At 37.8% G+C, this 23,805-nt stretch overlaps 1 protein-coding gene across 1 annotated transcript in view; it reads right to left on the bottom strand.

The window, feature by feature from the left end:
• ANKFN1 (ankyrin repeat and fibronectin type III domain containing 1) overlaps nt 1-23,805 on the bottom strand; it is a 138,605-nt gene that overhangs the window by 106,420 nt on the left and 8,380 nt on the right. Inside the window, exons 3-4 of the mRNA XM_022552625.3 lie at nt 15,745-15,939; nt 13,872-13,985 (exon numbers count right to left, since the gene is read on the bottom strand). Coding sequence (XP_022408333.3) covers nt 13,872-13,985; nt 15,745-15,939 — 309 coding nt within the window. The remainder of the gene's footprint in view (nt 1-13,871; nt 13,986-15,744; nt 15,940-23,805) is intronic.

Here is a 23,805-nt window from a genome sequence, read left to right as displayed (position 1 = left end):
AAAAGCCTTTTCTGCATCTATTGAGATGATCATATGGTTTTTATTCTTCAGTTTGTTAATATGGTGTATTACATTGATTGATTTGCATATATTGAAGAATCCTTGCATCCTTGTATAAATCCCACTTGATCATGGTGTATGATCCTTTTAATTTGTTGTTGGATTCTGTTTGCTAGTATTTTGTTGAGGATTTTTGCATATATGTTCATCAGTGATTTTGATCTATAATTTTCCTTTTTTTGTAATATCTTTGGTTTTGGTATCAGGGTGATGATGGCCTTGAAGAATGAGTTTGGGAGTGTTCCTTCCTGTGCAATTCTTTGGAAGAGTTTGAGAAGGATGGGTGTTAGCTTTTCTCTAAATGTTTGATATAATTCACCTGTGAAGCCATCTGGTCCTGGGCTTTTGTTTGTTGGAAGATTTTTAATCACAGTTTCAATTTCATTACTTGTGATTGGTCTGTTCATATTTTCTATTCCTGGTTCAGTCTTGGAAGGTTATACCTTTCTAAGAATTTGTCCTTTTCTCCAGGGTGTCCATTTTATTGGCATAGAGTTGCTTGTAGTAGTCTCTTAGGATGCTTTGTACTTCTGTGGTGTCCATTGTAACTTTTCCTTTTTCATTTCTAATTTTATTGATTTGAGTTCTCTCCCTCTTTTTCTTGATGAGTCTGGCCAAAGGTTAATCAATTTTATTTATCTTCTTAGAGAACCAGCTTTTAGTTTTTTTGATCTATGCTATTGTTTTCTTTGTTTCTATTTCATTTATTTCTGCTCTGATCTTGATGATTTCTTTCCTTCTACTCACTTTGGGTTTTGTTTGTTCTTCTTTCTCTAGTTCCTTTAGGTGTATGGCTAGATTATTTGAGATTTTTCTTGTTTCTTGAGATAGGATTGTATTGCTGTAAACTTCTCTCTTAGAACTGCTTTTGCTGCATCCCATACATTTTGGATCGTCGTGTTTTCATTGTCATTTGTGTCTAGGTATTTTTTGTTTTCCTCTTTGATTTCTTCATTGATTTCTTGGTTATTTTGTAAAGTATTGTTTAGACTCCCTGTGTTTGTGCTTTTTATAGGTTTTTTCCCTATAATTTGTTTCTAATCTCAAAGCGCTGTGGTCAGAAAAGGTGCTTGATATGATTTCAGTTTTCTTAAATTTACCGAGGCTTGACTTGTGACCCAAGATGTGGTCTATCCTGGAGAACATTCCGTGCACACTTGAGAAGAAAGTGTAATCTGCTGTTTTTGGATGGAATGTCCTATAAATATCAGTTAAATTTATCTGGTCTATTGTGGCATTTAAGGCTTGTGTTTCCTTATTAATTTTCTGTCTGGATGATCTGCACATTTGTGTAAGTGAGGTGTTAAAGTCCCCCACTGCTACTGTGTTACTGTCGATTTCCTATTTCATAGCTGTTAGCTTTTGCCTTATGTATTGTGGTGCTCCTATGTTGGGTGCATATATATTTATAATTGTTATACCTTCTTCTTGGATTGATCCCTTGATCATTATGTACTGTCCTTCCTTGTCTCTTGTAACATACTTTATTTTAAAGTCATTTTATCTGATATGAGTATTGCTACTCCAGCTTTCTTTTGATTCCCATTAGCATGGAATATCTTTTACCATCCCCACTCTTTCAGTCTGTATGTGTCCCTAGGTCTGCAGTGGGTCTCTTGTAGGTTGCATATATATTGGTCTTGTTTTTGTATCCATTCAGCAAGCCTGTGTCTTTCGCTTGGAGCATTTAATCCCTTCACATTTAAGGTAATTATCGATATGTATGTTCCTGTTACCATTTTCTTAATTGTTTTGGGTTTGTTTTTGTAGGTCCTTTTCTTCTTTTGTGTTTCCCACTTAGAGAAGTTCCTTTAGCATTTGTTGTACGGTTTTGGTGGTGCTGAATTCTCTTAGCTTTTGCTTGTCTGTAAAGCTTTTGATTTCTCCATCGAATCTGAATGAGATCCTTGCCGGGTAGAGCAGTATTGGTTACAAGTTCTTCCCTTTCATCACTTTAAATATATCATGCCACTCCCTTCTGGCTTGTAGAGTTTCTGCTGAGAAGTTAGCTGTTAACCTTATGTGAGTTCCCTTGAATGTTATTTGTCGTTTTTCCCTGTTGCTTTTAATAATTTGTCTTTAATTTTTGTCAGTTTGATTACTAAATGTCTTGGTGTGTTTCCCCTTGGGTTTATCCTTCCTGAGACTCTCTGTGCTTCCTGGACTTGGGTGGCTATTTCCTGGAAATTTTTGACAAAAATCTTTTCAAATATTTTCTCAGGTCCTTCCTCTCTCTCTTCTCCTTCTGGGACCCCTATAATGTGAATGTTTGTACATTTAATGTTGTCTCAGAGGTCTCTTAGGCTGTCTTCATTTCTTTTCATTCTTTTTTCTTTATTCTGTTCTGTGACAGTAAATTCCACCATTCTGTCTTCCAGGTTACTTATCCGTTCTTCTGCCTCAGGTATTGTGCTATTGATTCCTTCTAAGGTATTTTTCATTTCAGTTTTTGTATTGTTCATCTGTTTGTTTGTTCTTTAATTCTTCTAGGTGTTTGGTCTTTAATTCTTCTAGGTCTTTGTTAAACATTTCTTGCATTCTCTCGATCTTGGCCTCGATTCTTTTTCCAACGTCCTGGATCATCTTCACTATCATTATTCTGATTTCTTTTTCTGGAAGGTTGCCTATCTCCACTTCATTTAGCTTTTTTTCTGGGGTTTTATCTTGTTCCTTCATTTGGAACATAGTCCTCTGCCTTTTCATCTTGTCTATCTTTCTATGAATGTGGTTTTCGTTCCACAGGCTGCAGGGTTGTAGTACTTGTTGCTTCTGCTCTCTGCTCTCTGGTGGATGAGGCTTATCTGAAGGCTTGTGCAAGCTTCCTGATGGGAGGGACTGGTGGTGGGTAGAGCTGGGTTTTGCTCTGGTGGGCAGAGCTGAGTAAAACTTTAATCTGCTTGTCTGCTGATGGGTGGGGCTGAGTTCCTTCCCTGTTGGTTGTTTGGCTTGAGGTGTCCCAGCAGTGGAACCTACAGGCTCTTTGGTGGGGCTAATGGTGGACTCTGGGAGGGCTCATGCCAAGGAGTACTTCCCAGAACTTCTGCTGCCAGTGTCCTTGTGCCTGTAGTGAGCCACAGCCACCCCCACCTCTGCAGGAGACCCTCCCACACTAGCAGGTAGGTCTGGTTCCGTCTCCTACAGGGTCACTGCTCCTTCCCCTGGTACTTGGTACATGCACTACTTTGTGTATGCCCTCCAAGAGTGGAGTCTCTGTTTCCCCCAGACCTGTCAAAGTCCTGCAGTCAAATCCTGCTAGGCTTCAAAGTCTGATTCTCTGGGAATTCCTCCTCCTGTTGCGAGACCCCCAGGTTGGGAAGCCTGATGTGGGGCTCAGAACCTTCACTCCAGTGGGTGCACTTCTGTGGTGTAAGTGTTTTCCAGTTTGTGAGTAGCCCACCCAGCGGTTATGGGATTTGATTTTACAGTGATTACGCCCCTCCTACCATCTCATTGCAGTTCTCCTTTGTCTTTGCACATGGGGTATCTTTTTTGGAGAATTCCAGTGTCTTCCTGTCGATGATTGTTCAGCAGTTAGCTGTGATTCTGGTGCTCTCGCAAGAGGGAGTGAGCGCACGTCCTTCTGCTCCGCCATCTTGAACCAATCTCTTCTGGCCTCTTCTTCTATGCTGTTAATCTTTATGAGCCTACTGGAGGCTGGAGGAGAGAGTTCATTCCTTGGTTTCTCCAGCTTCTAGAGGCTGCTTGCATTCCTCTGCTTCTGTGTCCCTTCTTGGTGTCCGTTCATTTTGTTTTGGGTTTCCTTTGCCATGCAAAAGCTTATAAGTTTGATTAGGTCCCATTTGTTTATTTTTGCTTTTATTTCTATTGCGTTGGGAGACTGACCTAAGAAAACATTGGTACGATTTACGTCAGAGAATGTTCTGCCTGTGTTTTCTCAGAGTTTTATGGTGTCATGTCTTATATTTAAGTCTGTGAGCCATTTTCAGTTTTTTTAGGTGTATGGTGTGTGGGTGTACTCTAACTTCATTGATTCACATGTGGCTCTCCAGGTTTCCCAACACCACTTGCTGAAGAGACTGTGTTTTCTCCATTGTATATTTTTGCCTCCTTTTTCAAAGATTAATTAACTGTAAGTGTGTGGGTTTATTTCTGGGCTCTCTATTCAGTTCCATTGATCCATATGTCTGTTTTTGTGCCAGTACTATCCTGTTTTGAATACTGTAGCTTTGTAGTATTATCTGAAGTCTGGGAGGGTTATGCCTCCAGCTTTGTTCTTTTTCCTCAGAATTGCTTTGGCAATTCTGGATCTTTTATGGTTCCATATAAATTTTAGGATTATTTGTTCTAGTTCTGTGCAAAATGTCATGGGTAATTTGATAGGGATTGCATTAAATCTGTAGATTGCTTTATCAGTGTTTTATATTTCTCAGCATATAAGTCTTTCACCTTGGTAAGGTTTATTTCTAAGTATTTTTTAATGTGATTTTACTTTGTCTTTCTGTTATTTCATTGTTAATGTAAAGAAATGCAACAGAGTTCTGTATGTTAATCTTGTATCCTGCTACCTTGCTGAATTCGTTTATCAGTTCTAGTAGTTTTTGTGTGGAATCTTTAGGGTTTTCTATATATAATATCATATCGTCTTCATATAATGACAGTTTTACCTCTTCTTTTCCAATTTGGAAACCTTTATTTCTTTTTCTTGTCTGCTTGCTGTGGCTAGAACTTCCAATATTATGTTGAATAAAAGTGGTGAGAGTGGGCATCCTTGTTTTGTTCCAGATTTTCATGGGAAAGCTTTCAGCTTTTCACCATTGAGTATTATGTTGGCTGTGGGTTTGTCATGAATAACTTTTATTATGTTGAGATGTGTTCCCTCTTTACCCACTTTGATAAGAGTTATTATCATGAATGGATGTTGAATTTTTTTTTTTTGCAGCCCGCGGGCCTCTCACTGTTGCGGAGCACAGGCTCCGGACGTGCAGGCTCAGCGGCGATGGCTCACGGGCCGAGCCCTTCTTCCTGGACTGGGGCACAAACCCGTGTCCCCTGCATCGGCAGGCGGACTCTCAACCACTGCGCCACCAGGGAAGCCCGGATGTTGAATTTTATCAAATGCTTTTTCTGCATTTATTGAGATGATCATGTGGTTTTTGTCTTTTCTTTTGTTGGTGTGGTTTACCACATTGATTGATTTGCATATTTGGAACCATCCTTGTAACCCTGGAATGAATCCAACTTGACTGTGGTGTATGATCTTTAATTGTGTTGTTAGATTCAGTTTGCTAATATTTTGTTGAGAATTTTTGCATCTGTGTTCATCAAAGATATTGACTGTAATTTTCTTTTTTGGTATTTCCTTTTTCTGGTTTTGGTATCAGGGTGATAGTGGCTTCATAGAATGACTTTGGGGGTGTTCCCCCCTTTTCAATCTTTTGGAAGACTTTGAGAAGGATCAGTACAAGTTCTTCTTTGTATGTTTGGTAGAATTCCCCAGTGAAGCCATCTGGTCCTAGACTTGTTTGCAGGGAGTTGTTTTTGTTTTTTTAAACAGACCCTATTTCACTTCTAGTGATTGGTCTGTTCAAATTATCTGTTTCATATTGATTCAGTTTTGGTGGACTGTATGTTTGTAGAAACTTGTCCATTTCTTCTAGATTGTTCAATTAGTAGGCATATAATTGTTCATAGTATTCTCTTATTTTTTTTGTATTTCTGCAGTATCAGTTGCTATTTATCCTCTTTCATTTCTTTTTTTGTTTATTTGAGTTCTCTCTCTTTTCTTGATGAGACTGGCCAGAGGTTTGTTGATTATGTTTACCCTTTCAAAGAACCAGCTCTTAATTTTATTGATTGTTTTTCTATTTCTTTTAATCTCTATTTTATTTATTTCCTCTCTGATCTTTATTATTTCCTTCCTTCTGCTGACTTTAAGTTTTGCTTTTTCTAATTCTTTTAGGTGGTAGGTTGGGTTGTTTGTTTGAGATTTTTCTTGTTTTGTTGAGGAAGGTCTGAATTGCTATGAACTTTCCTCTAAGAACTGCTTTTGCTTCATCCCATAGATTTTGTATGGTTGTGTTTTCATTGTCATTTGTCTCAAGGTATTTTTAATTTTGCCTTTGATTTCATCACTGACCTATTGGTTTTTTAGTAGCATGTTGTTTAGTCTCCATGTAATCTTTGTTTCTCATTTCTCTTTTTGTGGTTGATTTATATTTTCATACTGTTATATCAGAAAAGATGCTTGAAATCACTTCTACCCTCTTAAAGTTGTTGAAGGGGTGTTTTGTGTCCTAGTACATGGTCAATACTAGAGAATGTTCCGTGTGCACTTGAAAAGAATGTATATTCTGGTTTTTTGGGGTGTAGTGTTCTGAAAATATCATAAGTCTTAACGGTTCTGTTACATCACTTAGGATATCTGTTGCCTTATTGATTTTCTGTCTGGAAGATCTGTCCATTGATATGAGTGGGGTGTTTAAGTCTCCTACTACTATTGTATTTGGCAAAGGGATCATCATGTGCAAAGAACATGCAGCGGGGGAAATGGTTTAAGATCAGAAAGAAGGCCAGTGCCGCTGGAATGTAGGAGGTGAAGGGAAAAAAGAAAAAGACAAGATTTCTGCCTTCAAGGAACTCCTCATACCTTAGAGAAAAATATTCCAAAAACTCCTTATTACTCTATGGATCTATGCTTTTCCAAATATAACAGGAAGAAGACATCAGTGTCAGGAATAACCCTTCACTAGCTGATATAAAAACCCAGTTTCATGTTTGTCCTTACCTAGCTTACATAATTTTTTGAAATAGCAGATATGCTTTCATAAGTTGTTGGCTTAGGCTAATGCTAGTATTAGGTCATGTTTACTGAGCATACAGCCTGGCTAAGAAAGAGAACTGACCTGGAGATTGAATCAAGATGCCAAACTGACACATGCCTGCCTACCCTTTTTCTCTCCAGATCTCTTAAAAGATAAACAAGGTATGTAAAAATATATCAATTATTTAGAAAACAAAAAAGTGAGCCATACATACCCATTTCTATCCTCCTCATTTCCTCCTTAATTTCTAGCAACCACTAATCTGTTCTTTACTTTTATAATTTTGTTATTTCAAGAGTATTATATAAATGGAATAATACACTGTGTAGCTTTTGAGGATTGGCTTTTTTACTCAGCATAATTCTCTGGAGATTCATCCAGGATGTTGAGTATATCAATAACTTTGTTCCTCTTTATTGCTGAGTAGTATTCAATGGCATGAAGGTACCACAGTTTGTTTAACCATTCACCTGTTGAAGGACATCGGAATTGTTACCAGTTTGGGGCTATTACAAATAAAGCTGCTGTAAACATTTGTGTACAGGTTTTTATATGAACACAAAACTTTCACTTTTATAGCATAAATGCCCAGTAGTGCAGTTGGTAAGATGTATGGTATTTTCATGTTTCGTTTTTTAAGAAATTGCCAAACTGTTTTTCAGAGTGCCTGTATCATTTTACATCCCCACCAGCAACGTATGGGTGATCCGATATCTCTGCATTCTGGCCATTTGGTGCTGTCACTATTCTAAAGTTTTTGGTACTGTGATATGCATGTAGTAATATTTCTTTGTGGTTTTAATGAGCCTTTCCCTAATGGAAACCTAATGAGTTATTATTATACAGTGGAACATGAGCAGAGAGTATTCTGAGAGGGAAAGTAAAAACTACTCTTGGGAAAATAGGTACCACCCTGAAAGGATCATTTGAAATGAATTTTGAATAAGATAATGGTAAGTAGGGTAAGAAAGAAAAAATATAATTAGAGATTAGAGGAAAATACGTAGGAAAGGAAATGTAATCAAAGTATACTACTTGAGTTTGCAATGTCAAAAACTTACACTCATAATAGTATAAGCATTGTTGCCTTAACTAAAAATAGAAATATAATTATATTGAGAGAATAAGAAAGTGTAGATGAGTGTGGTATTGTGAGAGAGTTAAATTCTTTTCTGTTATAATTCTAATTGCATACATAAGACCTGCAATTTCTAAATCAAAAAATAGCCATAGAAGCTTATTGATTAAAGTAGACAAGTAACTATGAGAAGTGGAGGAGTTAAAAAGCGGCTGGCTCTGAGGGGAAGAAGGATGGTAATAATGGAGCAAATAAGGGTTGTTTTTTCATTATAAATAAGCCTTTCAGTACAAATTTGCTTTTTAATACTATTCTTATAAGGATATATCACTTTGGACAAAAAAAAATATTAAAAGTGTATAGAAAGAGACTCTCAGAGTAAATAAATTTAACTCTATACTTTTTACAAGAGACAAATGTATTTCAAATGTCATGGAAAGGATGAAAATGAAAAGATAGAAAAGATAGGAGGCAAATGGAAGCATAGAAAGCAATGTTATTTACAAACAGAAACTGAGTCAAACAGCATTAAGCAAGACAAATAAAGCAGCTTCTCAGAGATCAAAGATTAAAGGGACAAGTACTTTAGAAAAAAACAGGGATTTAAATAACACACACACACATTCCCGCTTTATACCCAATGGCGTTTACACATTCTTTTCAAACACCAAGTATGGTACATATCCACGATTCATTGGTTAGCCACAGGTAAGAATTTAAAAAAATCTCAACAGGGTACAGTCCACATTTAAAATTTTTCTTATTGTAATATAATACAATTAGAAATTAACAATAAAACTATGGCAAAAGATATGGCCAGTTAGAAGTTTAAGATAACTCATCTAAAAACTTTGGTTAAAGTGGAAATGAAACAAATTGTAAATTATTTATAAATAAGTGATCATTATAGCAATGCATTTTAAACTTTTTGGGTATGGACAAAACAGTAATCAGGGAAAAATTATAGCCTTAAAATCCATGAATTAGAAACAAAAGTAAATAAAGAAGTAAATTAAGTTTTCAAAAAAAAAAAAAAAACTAGGAAAGAAGTAATAAAGTAAACCCACGGAAAGCAATAGGAATTGGCAAAGCTAAAGCCAAACATTAATAAAATAGAAAATAAGCAAGAAACACATTTTATGAATCAGAAAAATTAATTCTTCGAACAAACCAATAAAATAGACAAATGATCAACAATTCTAAAGAAAAGGGCACAAATACATGACTTTTGAGGTTCTAAAGGGTCTCTAACCACAGGGGAGATTTAAAAATTGTGTTCAACAGTATATCAATAATCATAATCCAAATGAAACGTCTGTAATTTGGTAAAAGATATCTACCAGAAGATTACAGTAGACATCATACTTAATAGTAAAATATTAGATGCATGTTGACAAAAGCAGGTAAGAGAGAAGAACACCTACTATCCCAGTTACTATACACAATATAACGGGAACTAGAATTCACATTGATTCTGGTTAATGAAGTGAGATCTGAAAAAGAATGCAAAGTATTAGAAAGGAAGGGACAAAATGATCCTTTCTTGAAGATGAAATGACAAAAAATATTCATGAGGTGCAGGACAATCTACTGGGGAAAAAAAGGCTGTTACTAAGAGAGTTCAGTAAAGCAGTCAACTAAAGATTGTTTTAAAATTATAATAGCTCTTCTACTGTCCCACAGTAGCCCATTAGAGAATATCTTGAAAAGAGAGTTCATTTATAATAGCCACAAAAACTGTAAAATATATCCAGCATGAAACTTTACAGGAAAGAAGACCAATAAATAAATAAAATTATTAAACTTTCCTGAATATGTAAAATTCAACTTTATTAGGAAGATATGTCATGGATGGGAAGTCTTTCCAAATTAATCTAGGAATATGATAGTATCTCAATAAGATTTAAAAAATTAAAGTTGACAAGCCAATTCTAAAATTCATTTTGAAGGGAACATATTACCACAGGGAGGGACTTGCTATACTAGATGTTAAAATATACTATGAAGTTATTATATGACATTAGCATGAGTATAGGCAGATCAGTGAGACAGAGTATATGAATACATAAACATTTCTACTTCCAGTTTACAATCCCAGAAAAAAATATTCTCACAGGTAAGAGACACATACTAGGATTGCAACATTATGTAATAGGAAAAAAATTGAAACCACCTATGTTCATCAGTGGGAGAATGATTAAATACATTATGGCATCTCTGTCTATGGAATAGCAATACTATACAGCTATTTAAAAGAATGAAGATCCAAACACACTGACATATGTATATTGTTGAACTGAAAAAAAATCTAGCTGTGTAACTAGACAAATAGTATGATATTTATATTAGAGCACACAAACAAAACTATACATCTGTGTGTATATACATATATGTGTACGTGCATCAAGAAAGGATTTGTAAGGGTATACATTAAACTCATAATAGAGATTAACTTGGTGATAGGGATGTGACCTTGGGGGAAGGGTAAATCTTGACTTTTTATTTTTCATTGGAGTATAGTTGATTTACAGTGTTGCATTGGTTTCAGGTGTACAGCAAACTGATTCAGTTATACATATATATATATCTATTCTTTTTCAGATTCTTTTCCCATTTAGGTTATTACAGAATATTGAGTAGAGTTCCCTCTGCTATGCAGTAGGTCCTTGTTTGATTATCTGTTTTATAAATAGTAGTGTGTATATGTTAGTCCCAAACTCCTAATTTATCCCTCCCCACCACTTTTCCCTACAAAGGCTTTAATAATTTTCTATTAAAGCCTTTGTAGGGAGGAATTAGGGTGGCAGTTTCTAATTTGTGAGGGAACAAGATGAGAAGAGAGGTGGGGAAGGGCATCATCCAAACCAGGGTGCTGCCCACATGCACTGGAACATCTACAGCAGTGTGACCACTTCAAGGCCTGCTTTTGAAAAAAGGCTAGAAAATAATTCATCCAGTAGATGGAAAATAGATGCTGCACTGCACCTGTTAAAGGATACCTTCCTATCCACTCCTAACCCTGCAAAGAGCAGTAAAATCACTTTTGAAAACGTTTTCTGCTTTGGGACTACTGGGAAATGACGTATCCTCTGCAAATGAGAGCTCCAGGTAGGCCACCCAAGGCAGCGAGGAGAAAATGTGGAATGAAGTTCTGGCAATTGTCCAAAGCATCAGTGTATCTGAGATAAGTCTAGTTTTGCTCTGTAAGCCATGAAGCCTGGTGGGATGGGACCAAAAGATGCAAGCATTCTTTGAGTCCAAGGAGGAAACACCTAGAAACAGACTAGCTCTCTTAGCTTCATTTCTCTGTTTTCAGGGAAGATGCAGGCAGAAAAGTCCAGGGGGTCTCACTCAAAACTGTTTTCTGGGTTTTAAGCTGAAATTTACACCTTTAATCTCCAAATTGTGATGGCAGCTGGCCTGGTGCATTGCCCTTGGGGCCTGAAGAAGGTGTATAAAGAGATGCTCTTTAAAATATTTCTGGATATCAACAAACTTTTTTTGAAAAAAGAAAACCCAAACCAAAACAAAACCCGACATGTTGATGAGTTGAGTGTAAATAAGAAGAAACAGAAGGATTCAGATTTTCTTTCAAAAACTGGCTTAAGCATGAAGGGGGAAAACATCCAGGTGTCAAAATAGGCTTGAGGTTTTGCTGAACCCAGAAGTTCTGGAGAACAGTATGAGACGTTTTTGCCAAACCCTAAATACTGCAGGGTTAAACCTTCCCTCTAACCCATTAGATAATTGCCATTTCATTCTGTATATTTCTTAATTGTTTCTTCTCTTTTAATGCAAACAAAATAGCCTTGTCTCAAGGTAATTTTGCTAATATTTTCATAATTAAATAATTACTTCGACCCTGAATTAAAAACTGTCCTGCTGTCTCTAGGTACAGTAGTCTGGCAGCTGTCTTAAATTTAAATAGCCCTTGAGAGCAGTCAGGTTAAGGACTCAATTTATAACCTTATAAATTAACAGAGGGAAACCTACTCCATAATGCAACAGACAATTCTATTTATAATGCTTAATTAAGCCCCTCCAGTCACTAACAAAACCCATTTGTGACTTTTCATTTCAACCTCCCCCAAATGCAAGTCTCCTGAGATGATATGTGTTAATATGGGAATGTTGATAGAATTTGCTGGCATTATGGTCAGGTATTATATACCTGATAGCCTGGATAAATTAGCTCCTGATAGCTCACTAATCAAATGTAAGAAAATGTCAAGTTGGGCAGCATTGATGAAACCCTTTAGCAAAGCCCTGGAGAGAGGTAGAAAGAAAGGAAAATGCCCATGTCTAATATTGCCTGCAAGCCCTTGCTCTGAATTTCAGAAAGTCTTGGCAACCAAGAGAAAGTATCAGAATTGTATTGAAGGATGGCTGTGGGCAGCCATTCTTGGTGGCTTCATTTATTTGCTATAAATGAAGGCAGCTTCAGGCTGCCTTCTCTTAGCTTAATACAGAAAACCCAAAGTGATAACCAATTCAATGCTGTTTTACCTAAGATATTACAGAGTGGAGTTATCTGGAAAATTCCAAGTAACTCAGAAAGCTACAGGGTGTGGGTAGACTAATGTTTGTAGACATAGGAGTGTCTCCTGGGAACAGGCCCTAGAAGGAGAAAGGAAGCACATATACTACTTGGACACTTTTGTGGCCCAAGGGAGTAGTAGGGACCTGAACATGTAGTAGGGACCTGAATATGGCCTGGCATCTTGGAATATGTGTGGAGAGTCTTATCAGGTTTTAGGACAGTTCAGGGTATTTCCATATGTAGAGTCAGCATAATGTGATACTTATGGCTCTGCTGCAAGTCTTTAGGCAAGTCCTTAATTTCATTGCTTCAGTTTTCTCATCTGCAAAATGGGAACCATACAGTACCTACCTTATAGGGTTGTTGTGAAGAATAAATAGAGTTAATACATATATAGGCTTTAAACAGTGCCTGGTGCATAGTAGGCACTATGTAAGCCTTGGCTGTTATCATCATAGCATCTCCATAAAATCTTTCTCCTGTGGGCTCTCTCCTTTCCCAGTGCTGCTATAGCGGCCAGGTCAGGCTGTTGTGACCTCTCTCCTGAATAGCTTCCTAATTCATTTCCTTATTCTAAATCCATATGTCTTCCAATACATCATACACAGTGTTTGCACTTAAATCTTTGAAAAGTCTACTTCTGATCTTGTCCCTGTCTTATTCAGTGGTCTGCAGAGTTCATCACATAAAGTCTAAATTCCTCATTCTACCCCTTCGTCCTAACCCTAGTTTCACTTTCTAATTACATTTCACTGCCTCTTCTCACGAACCCTCCCCTGGAGCCACTGCAAGCTCCCTTACTCTCTTCTACTTGTTCTGGCGTGTTTTTGCTTTTTATACCTGTGCTCACTGTTCTCTCCACTTGGCATTCACTTTCCTCCCAATATCTCCTGCTTCCCCTCCCAGCTGTCCTTGAAAACAAGGCCCGATTGCCACTGCTACCCTGGGGCCTTTCCGATTCTGTCATTTAACCATCCCTCTTTCTTTTCTGACCTCCAATGTTGTTGTTGTTTTAGTTCTCAACCCTAGTTACCTGCTATTACAGCTATTAATTTATATGCCCCCTATTTAGTATGTTCCATATCTTAGCCTCTAAGCCCTGTAAATCAAGGCTGATTCTTTAGCGTGTCCTACTCAGTCCTGTCCTGAACCGTATGCTATGCACAGAGCAGGCCCTCTGCAAACAGGAATGAAACATTAATACTAATATTAATTGGGTCTGTGACTTATTCTTAGTCACTTTATTGCTCTGTGTTTGACTGCCTATGGAAATATTTCAACTCCAAAAAGTAAATAGGATGAGAAAATACCATCAGCAGGAAAAACAAACATACAAAATGCACAATTGATCCCCAAACAATGGATTGTGTTTTAAGAAGGAGCAGTCACAAAAATATTTGGAATCCAGTACCTTTATATCTGGTTACTACAGCTGCGTTGACACTAAGAGGCTCGTGAAAGATGACAGTGAGTGATGTGCTGCTGGTTACCATGAGACAAGCATTGGTTGGCACCTCAGGGGCTCCTGGGACAGAAGGAGAAGCACAAGGATCTTAATATAGCAAATCCTTTTCAAACAACGTTCCTGCCTCTTCAAAGGGTACCCCGAAACACACACTATGGAAACATTTGTTTGTAGAGCCTAATAGATTTTGCTTTTGAACATTTTCATTAGAAGTCTCAATGGCCTTTATTCATTGCTATTGTGGTCTTATTTGAGCATTAGAACATCTTCTGAAGGGGTAAATAATACCAGTTAAGCCTTCTCAAATTATCTTAGAAACACAATAGGAGATTGGGCTGGACCAGTGGAGAGGAGGCCAGAAAGTGTTAGCAGGAACTGACATTGCAGATAGAGACTGTTACATTTCATAAACTACTTTCATGTAAATCATTTCGTTGGAGACTTTTTGCAAGCCTGTTGGGTAAAAAGAACGAGTAACAGCATCCCCACTTTTAGGATGAGGAAACTGCAGCCCAAAGAGGCCAAATTACTGGTTCAAGGACACAGTGAAGGCATAGCTAGGATGGAAGCCCATGGCTTCAGATGCCCAATTCTGGGCTCTTGCCAGAATGGAATGTTAACTTGCCTTGCTCTCAGACTGCTTCCAATTACATCAGGTACTATTTTTCTAAGAAACACTTCATGGGCAAATGTCATGTCCACTAACCTCAGGTTTTAAAGGACTTCTGATCACTCTAGGTACTTTTTAACACCCAGAAGATGTTTTGTAATTTAGAAAAAATTTTAAAAATGGCATCAAGCCTAAAAATGTGACTGATTCTAGTATTAATCTGTCCTAAAATGAGGTACCATAGTAAATACATTTATTGAAATAATTGCTGAATATCTTTTTTTAAAAACCGTGTATCAGCATTGCTAGAGATTGTTAATGTTAAAAGCAGCCTTTCATTAATGTTACTTAAGCTATTTGCTTCAAGAGAAAGGATTCGGCCTAGATTTGCTATTTAATGTACGATACTACAGAAAACAAGAATTTCCCTGCCTTTGGTGCTTATTTATATCACAAAGCAGAGGTGGATAATTCCCAACCTAATGAACCCAACTTTCCCTTATGTTTAAATTTTCAAGCCTAATTTTTAGTTTTTATTGTTTAAATAAGACCACCTCTTGGAATAAGAGTTTAATGTTTCACAAGTGTTCGGATTTTATATGAATTTTTATATAAGGGCGGCACTAAGCAGTACCTTCCAGTGCTAATGAGTATTATCCAGAAACAAGGCTTTTCTTAAACTAACAGAAAGAACTGGTAAAGAGAATGGAAGTGCAGACAGCAGCGTAATTCATGGGTTGATTGTCCTTCTCTGTTACCTGTATTAACTGAAGGTCAGTTTATATAAGCTGTATATAGTAGAGAGTTGAAAACAACTTAAACTGGAGCTTGAAGCAGAAACTGGACAAATAGGCAAACAAATGGTTTTCCACCTCCACCTCCACAAAATATAGGCACTTAGGGCATCAGACCATCCAAGTCATTAGGCATCAGGGTGTAGCGGGTGGAAAGTGCTAGATGAGTGTGACATGGTGGAGGGAAGCCAGCAGCACTAAAGCCTCATGGCTGTTGTCAGAGAACCTATCAGGAGCCCGAAAATCAAGCAAGACAAAAGATCCTTTTACAGCCTCCCAGAGCCCTTGCTCCACATAGGCTGACAACGGCCATCCATGACCCTGTAGAGCTGCAAAAAATCAGTATAAGAAGGCCTGGCTGTCTCAAACCAGGGTTCAGTCTAGTTAAATGTACAAGTCCTCTGCTTATACTCACTGGCATGTTCAAAGCCTGTTTTCATGCGTCTGTAGAGTCGGTACCTCCACTCCCAAGCTTTCAGTTGTTTCTCTTTCTCTGTGTTGTCCAGGCTGAATCTTTCATTCTCCACCTGAGCAGACAGTTCACTCACCCTCTCCTGGGCTTCCTGCACCAGGGTGTTGAGGTGCGTTGCTCGGCTTTCCAGGCTGACAACTGAAGGGAAAAAAATGGGGTGACTCCCTTTTCTTTCTGGGGAAATGCTACTTCGTTGGCAGGATATCTGAGAGTCTACTATGGGTTTTTAAAAATGCCTGGGGAAAGTGGAATCTATGTTCATATGATAAGGTCTAATTGGTGACACAACTAGTTGACAGTACACCTATCAGCTTAAGAGATTCCCATTGCCCTCTGGCCCAAATAACTGCCTAGCAGAGTTAATTAGAATTCCACTAGTACGAGGCCCATTTCTGTTTCACATTGCACACGTTTGTTTCCGTGATCTTCAGAGGGACAAACACTAAGGGGCAAAAGCTTTGTAGGACTAGGAAGGCCTTAAGAAAAGTCCATGAGGCAAGTTGCATTCTGCTGAAGAATATGTTTGTTTTTTTTGTTCTTGGTGTTTTTTGTTTGTTATATTCTTCCCAGTTCATAGAGATTTTTGTATGTGTGTCTTAGTGGTAATTTTGTTCTTGTTCATCAATTTACTTATTGCTAACAAAGTGTTCCACTATTGCTGCCCCAGTAGAGCTAGTGAGTCCTGATGGTTGGGTGACTTGGGTGTGATCAGACATTGAACCTTGATCAGTTTGATCTTTGATTGTGGTCTGATTGGAGGAACGGTCTCTGGAGATGCCCATGCCCAAGAGAGCAAGTTATACTGGCTCCTCTTGCAGAGAGAGGTTGTCAGGCTTGATATTTCTGTTTTATTCAGTGTGTGATAATCTTTATTTGATTCACATCATATTGTTTACCCAACCTTCCCTTGTGTGAGTGAACGTTCATGTCAATGATAGAACGTTTCAAATTCTTAGGTCAGGTTGGGAGTCTGCTTCTTGCTGTTTACTCGCGGCACTCATGCATGTGAGGGCCTGCCTAGTGGTCGCTTGGTCACTTCAGTGGAGCCCTTCCTGGTTGGTGACAGAGAAAGAAGACAGCCTTAGCATGGGCATGTGGTAGAGGATCATACAAATAATGAAACAGATCAGAGTCAAGTTCTGCGGCTCTGTCACCAACATGTGGTTGACATTCTGTATGACCAAAACAATATTTCCCCCGGTGGGTGGGAAAGAAATCCAACCATTTCATTCTTCTAATCCAGAGAGAAAATATTATGAAGATAATGCAAGTGAAAATTTGTTAGATATGTTTTGAAATGGAAATTAAGTGGTTATATAGGCATGTTTGCATTAATTATAGGAAACGAATACTAATTTATTATTGCCCCTGCTCACCATCAGTCTAAATTTATTTATAGATGAGGTCAATGAAAAATTAGTTGAGTCTTTTTCTTTCTTTCTTCTTTCTTTTTAAAGTTGCTCTTTAGAACACTCAGGACTGTGTTTTGCTGCAGATTTGTCATGGTTAATGAATGTTGCTATAGCAGTCAATCATGTACTCTAAATACTGTCACACTTTTTTTTTAAAGCCTCAGTCATGAGCCATGACAGAAAAATAAACAAACAAATATAAAGCTAAAAAACTCTTTCACTGAGCAGCTACACTATGCAGAATCCCTTGGGAAGGCTAAAGGAAGCCAGAATAAATGATAATATAAGTGCTGTGGATGTAGGGAAGCAATGATGGTGTATGAACATAGAGGTTCTGGAGAAAAGAAATACACATACACACACATGGGCGCATACTCCTGTGGAAAAATTGGCAATATTAGCAGCCTCAAGGCGCAATTTCCTGGAGCAGTGAGATTGACAAGTCAGTACTAAATGCTGTTAATTTAACTAACTTCAGATTAATGCTAGAGTCTGCTGTGACTGAAGCCCTCAAACACAGTCTCATTATAGCCTTGCTGGGAAGGTCCTAAATATAGGCATTGACAGTTTAAAACAAATTCGTATACATTTGTGTATTTTTAGACATAGGTTAGGCGTCAGAGTTTGTGTCACAGTTTTCAGGTTGATTAATTGACCCAGTAACTGCACCCTCTACACTCTCCCCCCCCTCCTTCTTCCACTACAAATTATGGGGAAAATGGGGGAATTGTCTTTGCTAAGTCATTCAGTGAGCTTTTTATTGAAAGCCTGATGTTTGAATTGCATGCATGCGTCAACACTTGGGTGATAGACACATGATTTATAAAAATAAATTTTTCTAATACTATGAAATCCCCCCTATTAATTTTTATATCCACAACAGTTATTACTGGTGTGAATTCCAGGTGGCATTTCAGATGGACAGCTTCCCTTGAGCTACGCTTGGCTCCCCCTGGAAATTTTTCCTGCTTTTCCTAGCACAAAACATTTTGTTTCTAGACTTTGCCTTTACTTCTAGACTGTAGACCTAATGCTATTTGCGTTGTAGTGGTAAAGGGATTCTGTATCTTTAAGAAAAGCATTCACCTCTTCATAGAATAACAAGGAAGATACACAGAATTTTATAGCCAAGTAAGTTTTCCAATCATTTAGATCCCTGTGCTTCTCAAAGTGAGATACCTAACATGCAGCATAGCATGGTAGTGGTGTTGATGGGGTGCAGTGGGCATCTCTGAAGCCTCAGAATAAATATGTGTGTCTTTCTGGAGCATCAAATTTTCGATGCAGATTTTGATGAAAGCAAATTATTTAGAAGTTAAAACAAACACTTCTATCATGGAGAAGAATGGAACATTTTCCTAAAAAATGAAGATAGAAAAAGAAAGTTTATAGATCTCTCGCTCTCTCTTTTTTTCCCCCAGGCTAAGTTCCCAGATGCCCCTGGGAGTATACCTACTCACTTGCTTCTGTTAGAAGTAATTCCATGCACGAGTTGGAGAGGCACTAACTGAGCCAATGGTTTCAAACCATTTCACCAAGCAAACCTTTTATTATTTTTATCCTATGGATTTTAAAATAGTTTAATAGAACACTCTCTTTTGAAGGATTTTCTTTACTGACTGCCAAATCAGCTGACTTAAAGTAATCATTTTTTTCCCTATTAATAGTGACCTATATAACTGCCAATAGAAGCATCTCTTCAGTATTAGATAATCAAACCTAACAAACTGGATTAATGTTTTAAGGAAAATCAAGTAAATATGATAATCATATTAGAATTTGTAACTTTATCTTGAGTAATGATGTGTTGCTTAAGTTTTTGACACCTTGGAAATTGTTTGGGGAGCCCCATTCCTATTTTTTCCACCCCAGAATGAGAACCTTTTCAACCCCCTTATTTTTAAAGGTAAAGAAACTGATACCCAGGGAGGTGGGGTGATGATCCAAGGTTTCCTTAAAAACCTTAAATTTAGTGAACTTCCTCTAAACCTAAATGGAACGCAAATTAACCTATTCTTTATGTATTGCAGTGTTCTAATTGCTATCTATTTGGCACTCGATTGGTGAACTCATTTTGGTTGGCTGTTTGGATATAGAAACTAGAAAGGTTAATGTCAATTTTGTGATTAATTTTCCTGCCCATCCACTTTCCTTTTCCTTGGGTCCATTCTCTTTTCACTTCTACCCTCTGGATATTTTGAGTCCAGAACTCCTGTATCTGTTTGCAAGGTTTGGTCTTTTCACTCTTACTGCAGTTGATCCCTTCTCCAGGCAAGCAGCTATCCCTCTGGGCAGCCATAGGCAGCACAATAGAGGGTCTGTGAGTGTGTGGTGAGCTGTCCGGCTGGGGCAAGACCACTTGGCGGCTCCTGAAATAGGCTCCGTGCTATTGTGGTGTTTAATTATCAACAGCATTTCTACCACCCAGTGTTTCTGAGTGGGCATTTGTTATAAGACCTGCCCAGCTAATTAACTACACGGTGGGAGTGGGGGGAGGGGCAGGAACTTGGTGTCCAAAGAATACAATTATGGCTACTGTTTAAATCCTCAGATAAATAATAATCAGAGCAAGTGGATTTTCTTCACCATCAGAATCTAACCTGTTGGACTTCCCTGGCGGTCCAGTGGTTGACTTCGCCTTACAAGGCAGGGGGTGCGGGTTCAGTCCCTGGACAGAGAGCTAAGATCCCACGTGCCTCATGGCCAAAAAACCAAAAACGTAAAACAGAAGCAATATCGTAACAAATTCAGTAGACTTTAAAAAATGGTCCACATAAAAAAAAAAACTTAAAAAAAAAAATCTAACCTACTGATTGCCAACTACTTACTATCCTTACATTTCTATATTTTGCCTTTGCCCTGCAATTGGTGAATTTGGGCCTAGTTGATAATTGCTTAAAGCTTGAAAAATATAATGAGGGTAAAATGTAAACTAATTTTAATTTTTAACTGAGGCTTTTAGGGAGCAATTCATTTGACTTGCTTAAAGAAATACCTTTGCCCATTACTAATGATATGCCATTTCGCAATGTAGCAACAACTTTTCTATTGTTATTGGCATTTTCCTTGTTTTCATTGATGAGAAATATGGGGCACCAAGACAATCATTTAACCTCAGTGTTAGAAGGATCCTTACAATCAGCCTTAAGTGCCTCTTCCTATAGTACCTTTGGCCCTGTATGATTTCCTTCATGAGGGGAAGTCACTGTTCACCAAGGCGGCCTTGTGATAATCTTACATAGAAGACTATCAATTAGTAGAGGTTTGTATTATTATTATTAAACCTATTAGTCTGTGTTATATTTTTAAGAGGCACACAAAAATAAATCAAATACTTGTTTTTATAAAATAGCTCTGTGTTCTTCCATACAAAAAAAAAAAAAATCTCTTGCCCCAGATAAAAATTTTCTGTTCTAGCTACCATCCAGAAATATATTATATACGAAGTCATGTCAATTTCAACCCTGTTATTTCAAAGGAGAAAACAAGGTCACTTAGGTATAACCCTTGATTATAAGCCAATATCCTCTGGGCAACCAAAAATAGCAGTTCATAATATTTATCTTTGCCGATCATAAATGACAACCTCCTAACAACCTCACAACTGACTTGTTTTCAGCTAGGAATGTCAAAAGAAATAATATGGAGGTATTTTAATAATTAAATGTTTTTTAATTCAAAAACTCAAAGCATAAGTTGCAGTTTACCTGTCTTGATAAGGTTCAAGGCTCAAAATTCACTTTGGTTTCACCTGGGCCTCAACCTGTTGTCTTATTTTCAGGTTTTCCCAAGGACTTTGAGAGTGTGGTTTCCGAAAGGTTTTAGTGATTTGGAGATTAAGTGTTTCATTTTAATTACTGTGAACTTTCTTCTCCTAGAACTCATTACACCCTGGACATAGGGCTCTGGAATGCCTTTCTCTGCTATTTTCAGCAGAATGTGGATTCACGAAGTCCATATTATACAGTTTAAGTTGTAATTGTTGCTCTTTAAGAAGCCAGAGCCATTGACATAGAAAGGGACTTGCTGCCCAGGTCTCCCCAGCTCCAGGGGGGCAAATGGACATTTTCTCTGAAACAAACACACAAAACACTTGAAGAAATTATTTAGAAAATCCAAAGCAGATTACCCAATGACATCATAGGGAGTTTAAGTATGAAATAAGATAGCTGTATCTTCTGCTGAGTTTTCGATGCTGTCCAATAGAAATACAGTGTGAGTCACATCACTTAAAATTGGCTAGTAGTGACATTAAGAAAGCAAAAAGAAATAGGTGAAATTAATTTGCGTAATATATTTTAATTAACAGATCCAAACATTATCATTTCAACATGCGATCAGTATAAAATTATTAATTAGATATTTTATATATTTTTTGGTACTTAAGTCTTGAAAATTCAGTGTAAGTTTTACATTTAAAACACATTTTAATTTGGACTGGACACATTTCAAGTACCAACAGTCATATGTCTATGTTAGTATAGTTTTAGGACATAAAATCCTACAAACTTCAAAAAGTGCCTATATTGGACGGTGTTTTCACAACAGCATACAACAGATGGGTAAGATATTTGAATTCTCCACAGAAAATCTTGGGTTTGTTTTATTTCGTTCTGCAAGTTATATTGGCTAACAATCTTTTTGACCATTTACAATGTGCCAGGGAAATGTTTTAAACCTATTACATTTAATTCTCAACCATCTTAGATAGGTAGTGGAGTAGCCAGCCTTCAAAAGGGCCCCTAGTGATCTCTGTCTCCTAGTTTTCACACCCTGTACCAGGGCAGATCTATGTTGGTCATCGAGATAACAAGATTCAGCAAAAATGATAATATATCACCTCTGATATTAGGTTATAAAAGAGACTGTTGCTTCCATCTTGGTTGGTCTCTTTGTCTTTCTTAAATCATTTGCTCTGGGAAGCCAACTGCCATGTTAAGGAACAGCCCTATGGAGAGGCCCATGCAGGAAGGGACACAGGTCTCACCAGCAGTCACTCTGAGTAAGCTTGGCAGTGGATCCTCTGGCTCAATCATGCCTTTAGAGGATAGCAATGGTTATGTTGGCAGAATTGAGGGACAGGAACCTCCATAGTGAGTGTGTGCATGTGCACATGTATGTGTTGGGTGGGCCAACAAAGGTATCTTTAAACTTTATATGTTTTAATTTTTGGCAAGGAGAATATATTCTGTGTTGCACGTATATTTAAAATTTAAAAATAAAAGGATGAAAAGACAGTTATCAGCTCTTGAAGAGCAAGTGACTGGAACTTAGGCTATGGCCACCTGATGTCTAAATAATTATTTGGAAACAAACAAAAAGAGATGAATTCACTTGATATTTACTAAAATCATTCCCTTCAAAATTAGTAATATATTCACACCCTTCAAAACAAGTGAAAGTAGGCTTGGCATTTATTCAGTTCAATTAAACACACATTTTTTGAGTGCCTTCTGTTTGCTGGGGATACAGGGACACATGAGACAAATTTTGCTCTTGTGGAGTTTACATTCTAACACAGGGGAGAGAGAAAATAAGGAAATCAAAACCTGGAGAAGAATATCATACAGTGTTTTCAGCGCTATGCAGAAGACTAAAAGTGATGTGATTAGAAAGTGACTTTAGACTTTGGATTTGGTGGCCAAAGAAAGACTCTCTTGAAGATGTGACATTTAAGGTGAAATGTTAAGAAGGAGTTAGACCGAGTAATGATCAAGATTAAAAGCACTTGATCATTTCAAGCATAGGGAATAGCAGTCCAAAGGCCTTCTAATAAGACAGTGAGGAGTGTTCAAGGAATGGAATGGAGGCTGGTGTATCACGGGTGAGGGGTGAGCAGTATGAGATGAGGTTTGAGAAGGAGCAAGTTTGTAAGTCAGGGTGAGGATTTTTACACCTATTTTAATGAAGCAGATAAAAATATCTGGGGACGCATTCTAGCAACCCGCCTAAGGCTTGTTCTTTACGTAGTCTTAATGGTTGCAAATCTTTGTCTTTTGAAGGTGGATTTGATTTCAGGAAACCTCTCTAAATCATCGGAAACCACGACTGGTGAACATGGAGGGTGATGACGCTGAGCAATGCTGTTTTGGAACAAAAATCAGATGTGACTCTAAGCAATGAGTCAGATTTTCTCATAAACTGGCTCTGAGGACAAATCCAAAAGCGTTTAGAGCAATGGCAGCACTGTTGGAGCAAGTGTGGGGTCTCCCAAGTGGACCCTCTTAAAGGATAACATTCGAGTGGATTGTAGACTTTCTGGTGTGTTTGTTTACATAAAGCCAGCCTCATTAGTTTATAGTCACACCTCTTAGACGTGCCCTGAACCAGTCCCAGCGCCAACACGGACCCTTGACTACTGCAGAAATAGTGGTGCATCCTGACCAGTCTGCCAAAATTGTAACATTGGTGTCTGCACCACACTCGGCTGACAGCTACTCTGCGATCATATTTTATGAAGTAACTGAACATAACTAATTCTGGGAGACATTTCCTAGTTCCACAGGCAGTATCCAAGGGAAAGTGAGAGAGAGGGGTTCACAAAGGATTGCAGAGAGAGAGAGGAAAGGGTCTAGAGAGAAGGGAGAATGCA

The sequence above is a fragment of the Delphinapterus leucas genome, chromosome 19 (genome assembly GCF_059928025.1).
Source record: "Delphinapterus leucas isolate spDelLeu-1000000601 "Yukka" chromosome 19, BTC_Dleu_Yukka2, whole genome shotgun sequence".
NCBI lineage: Eukaryota > Metazoa > Chordata > Mammalia > Artiodactyla > Monodontidae > Delphinapterus > Delphinapterus leucas.
Note: the sequence above shows the minus strand (reverse complement) of the source record. Positions and strands in the feature narration are given on the sequence as shown.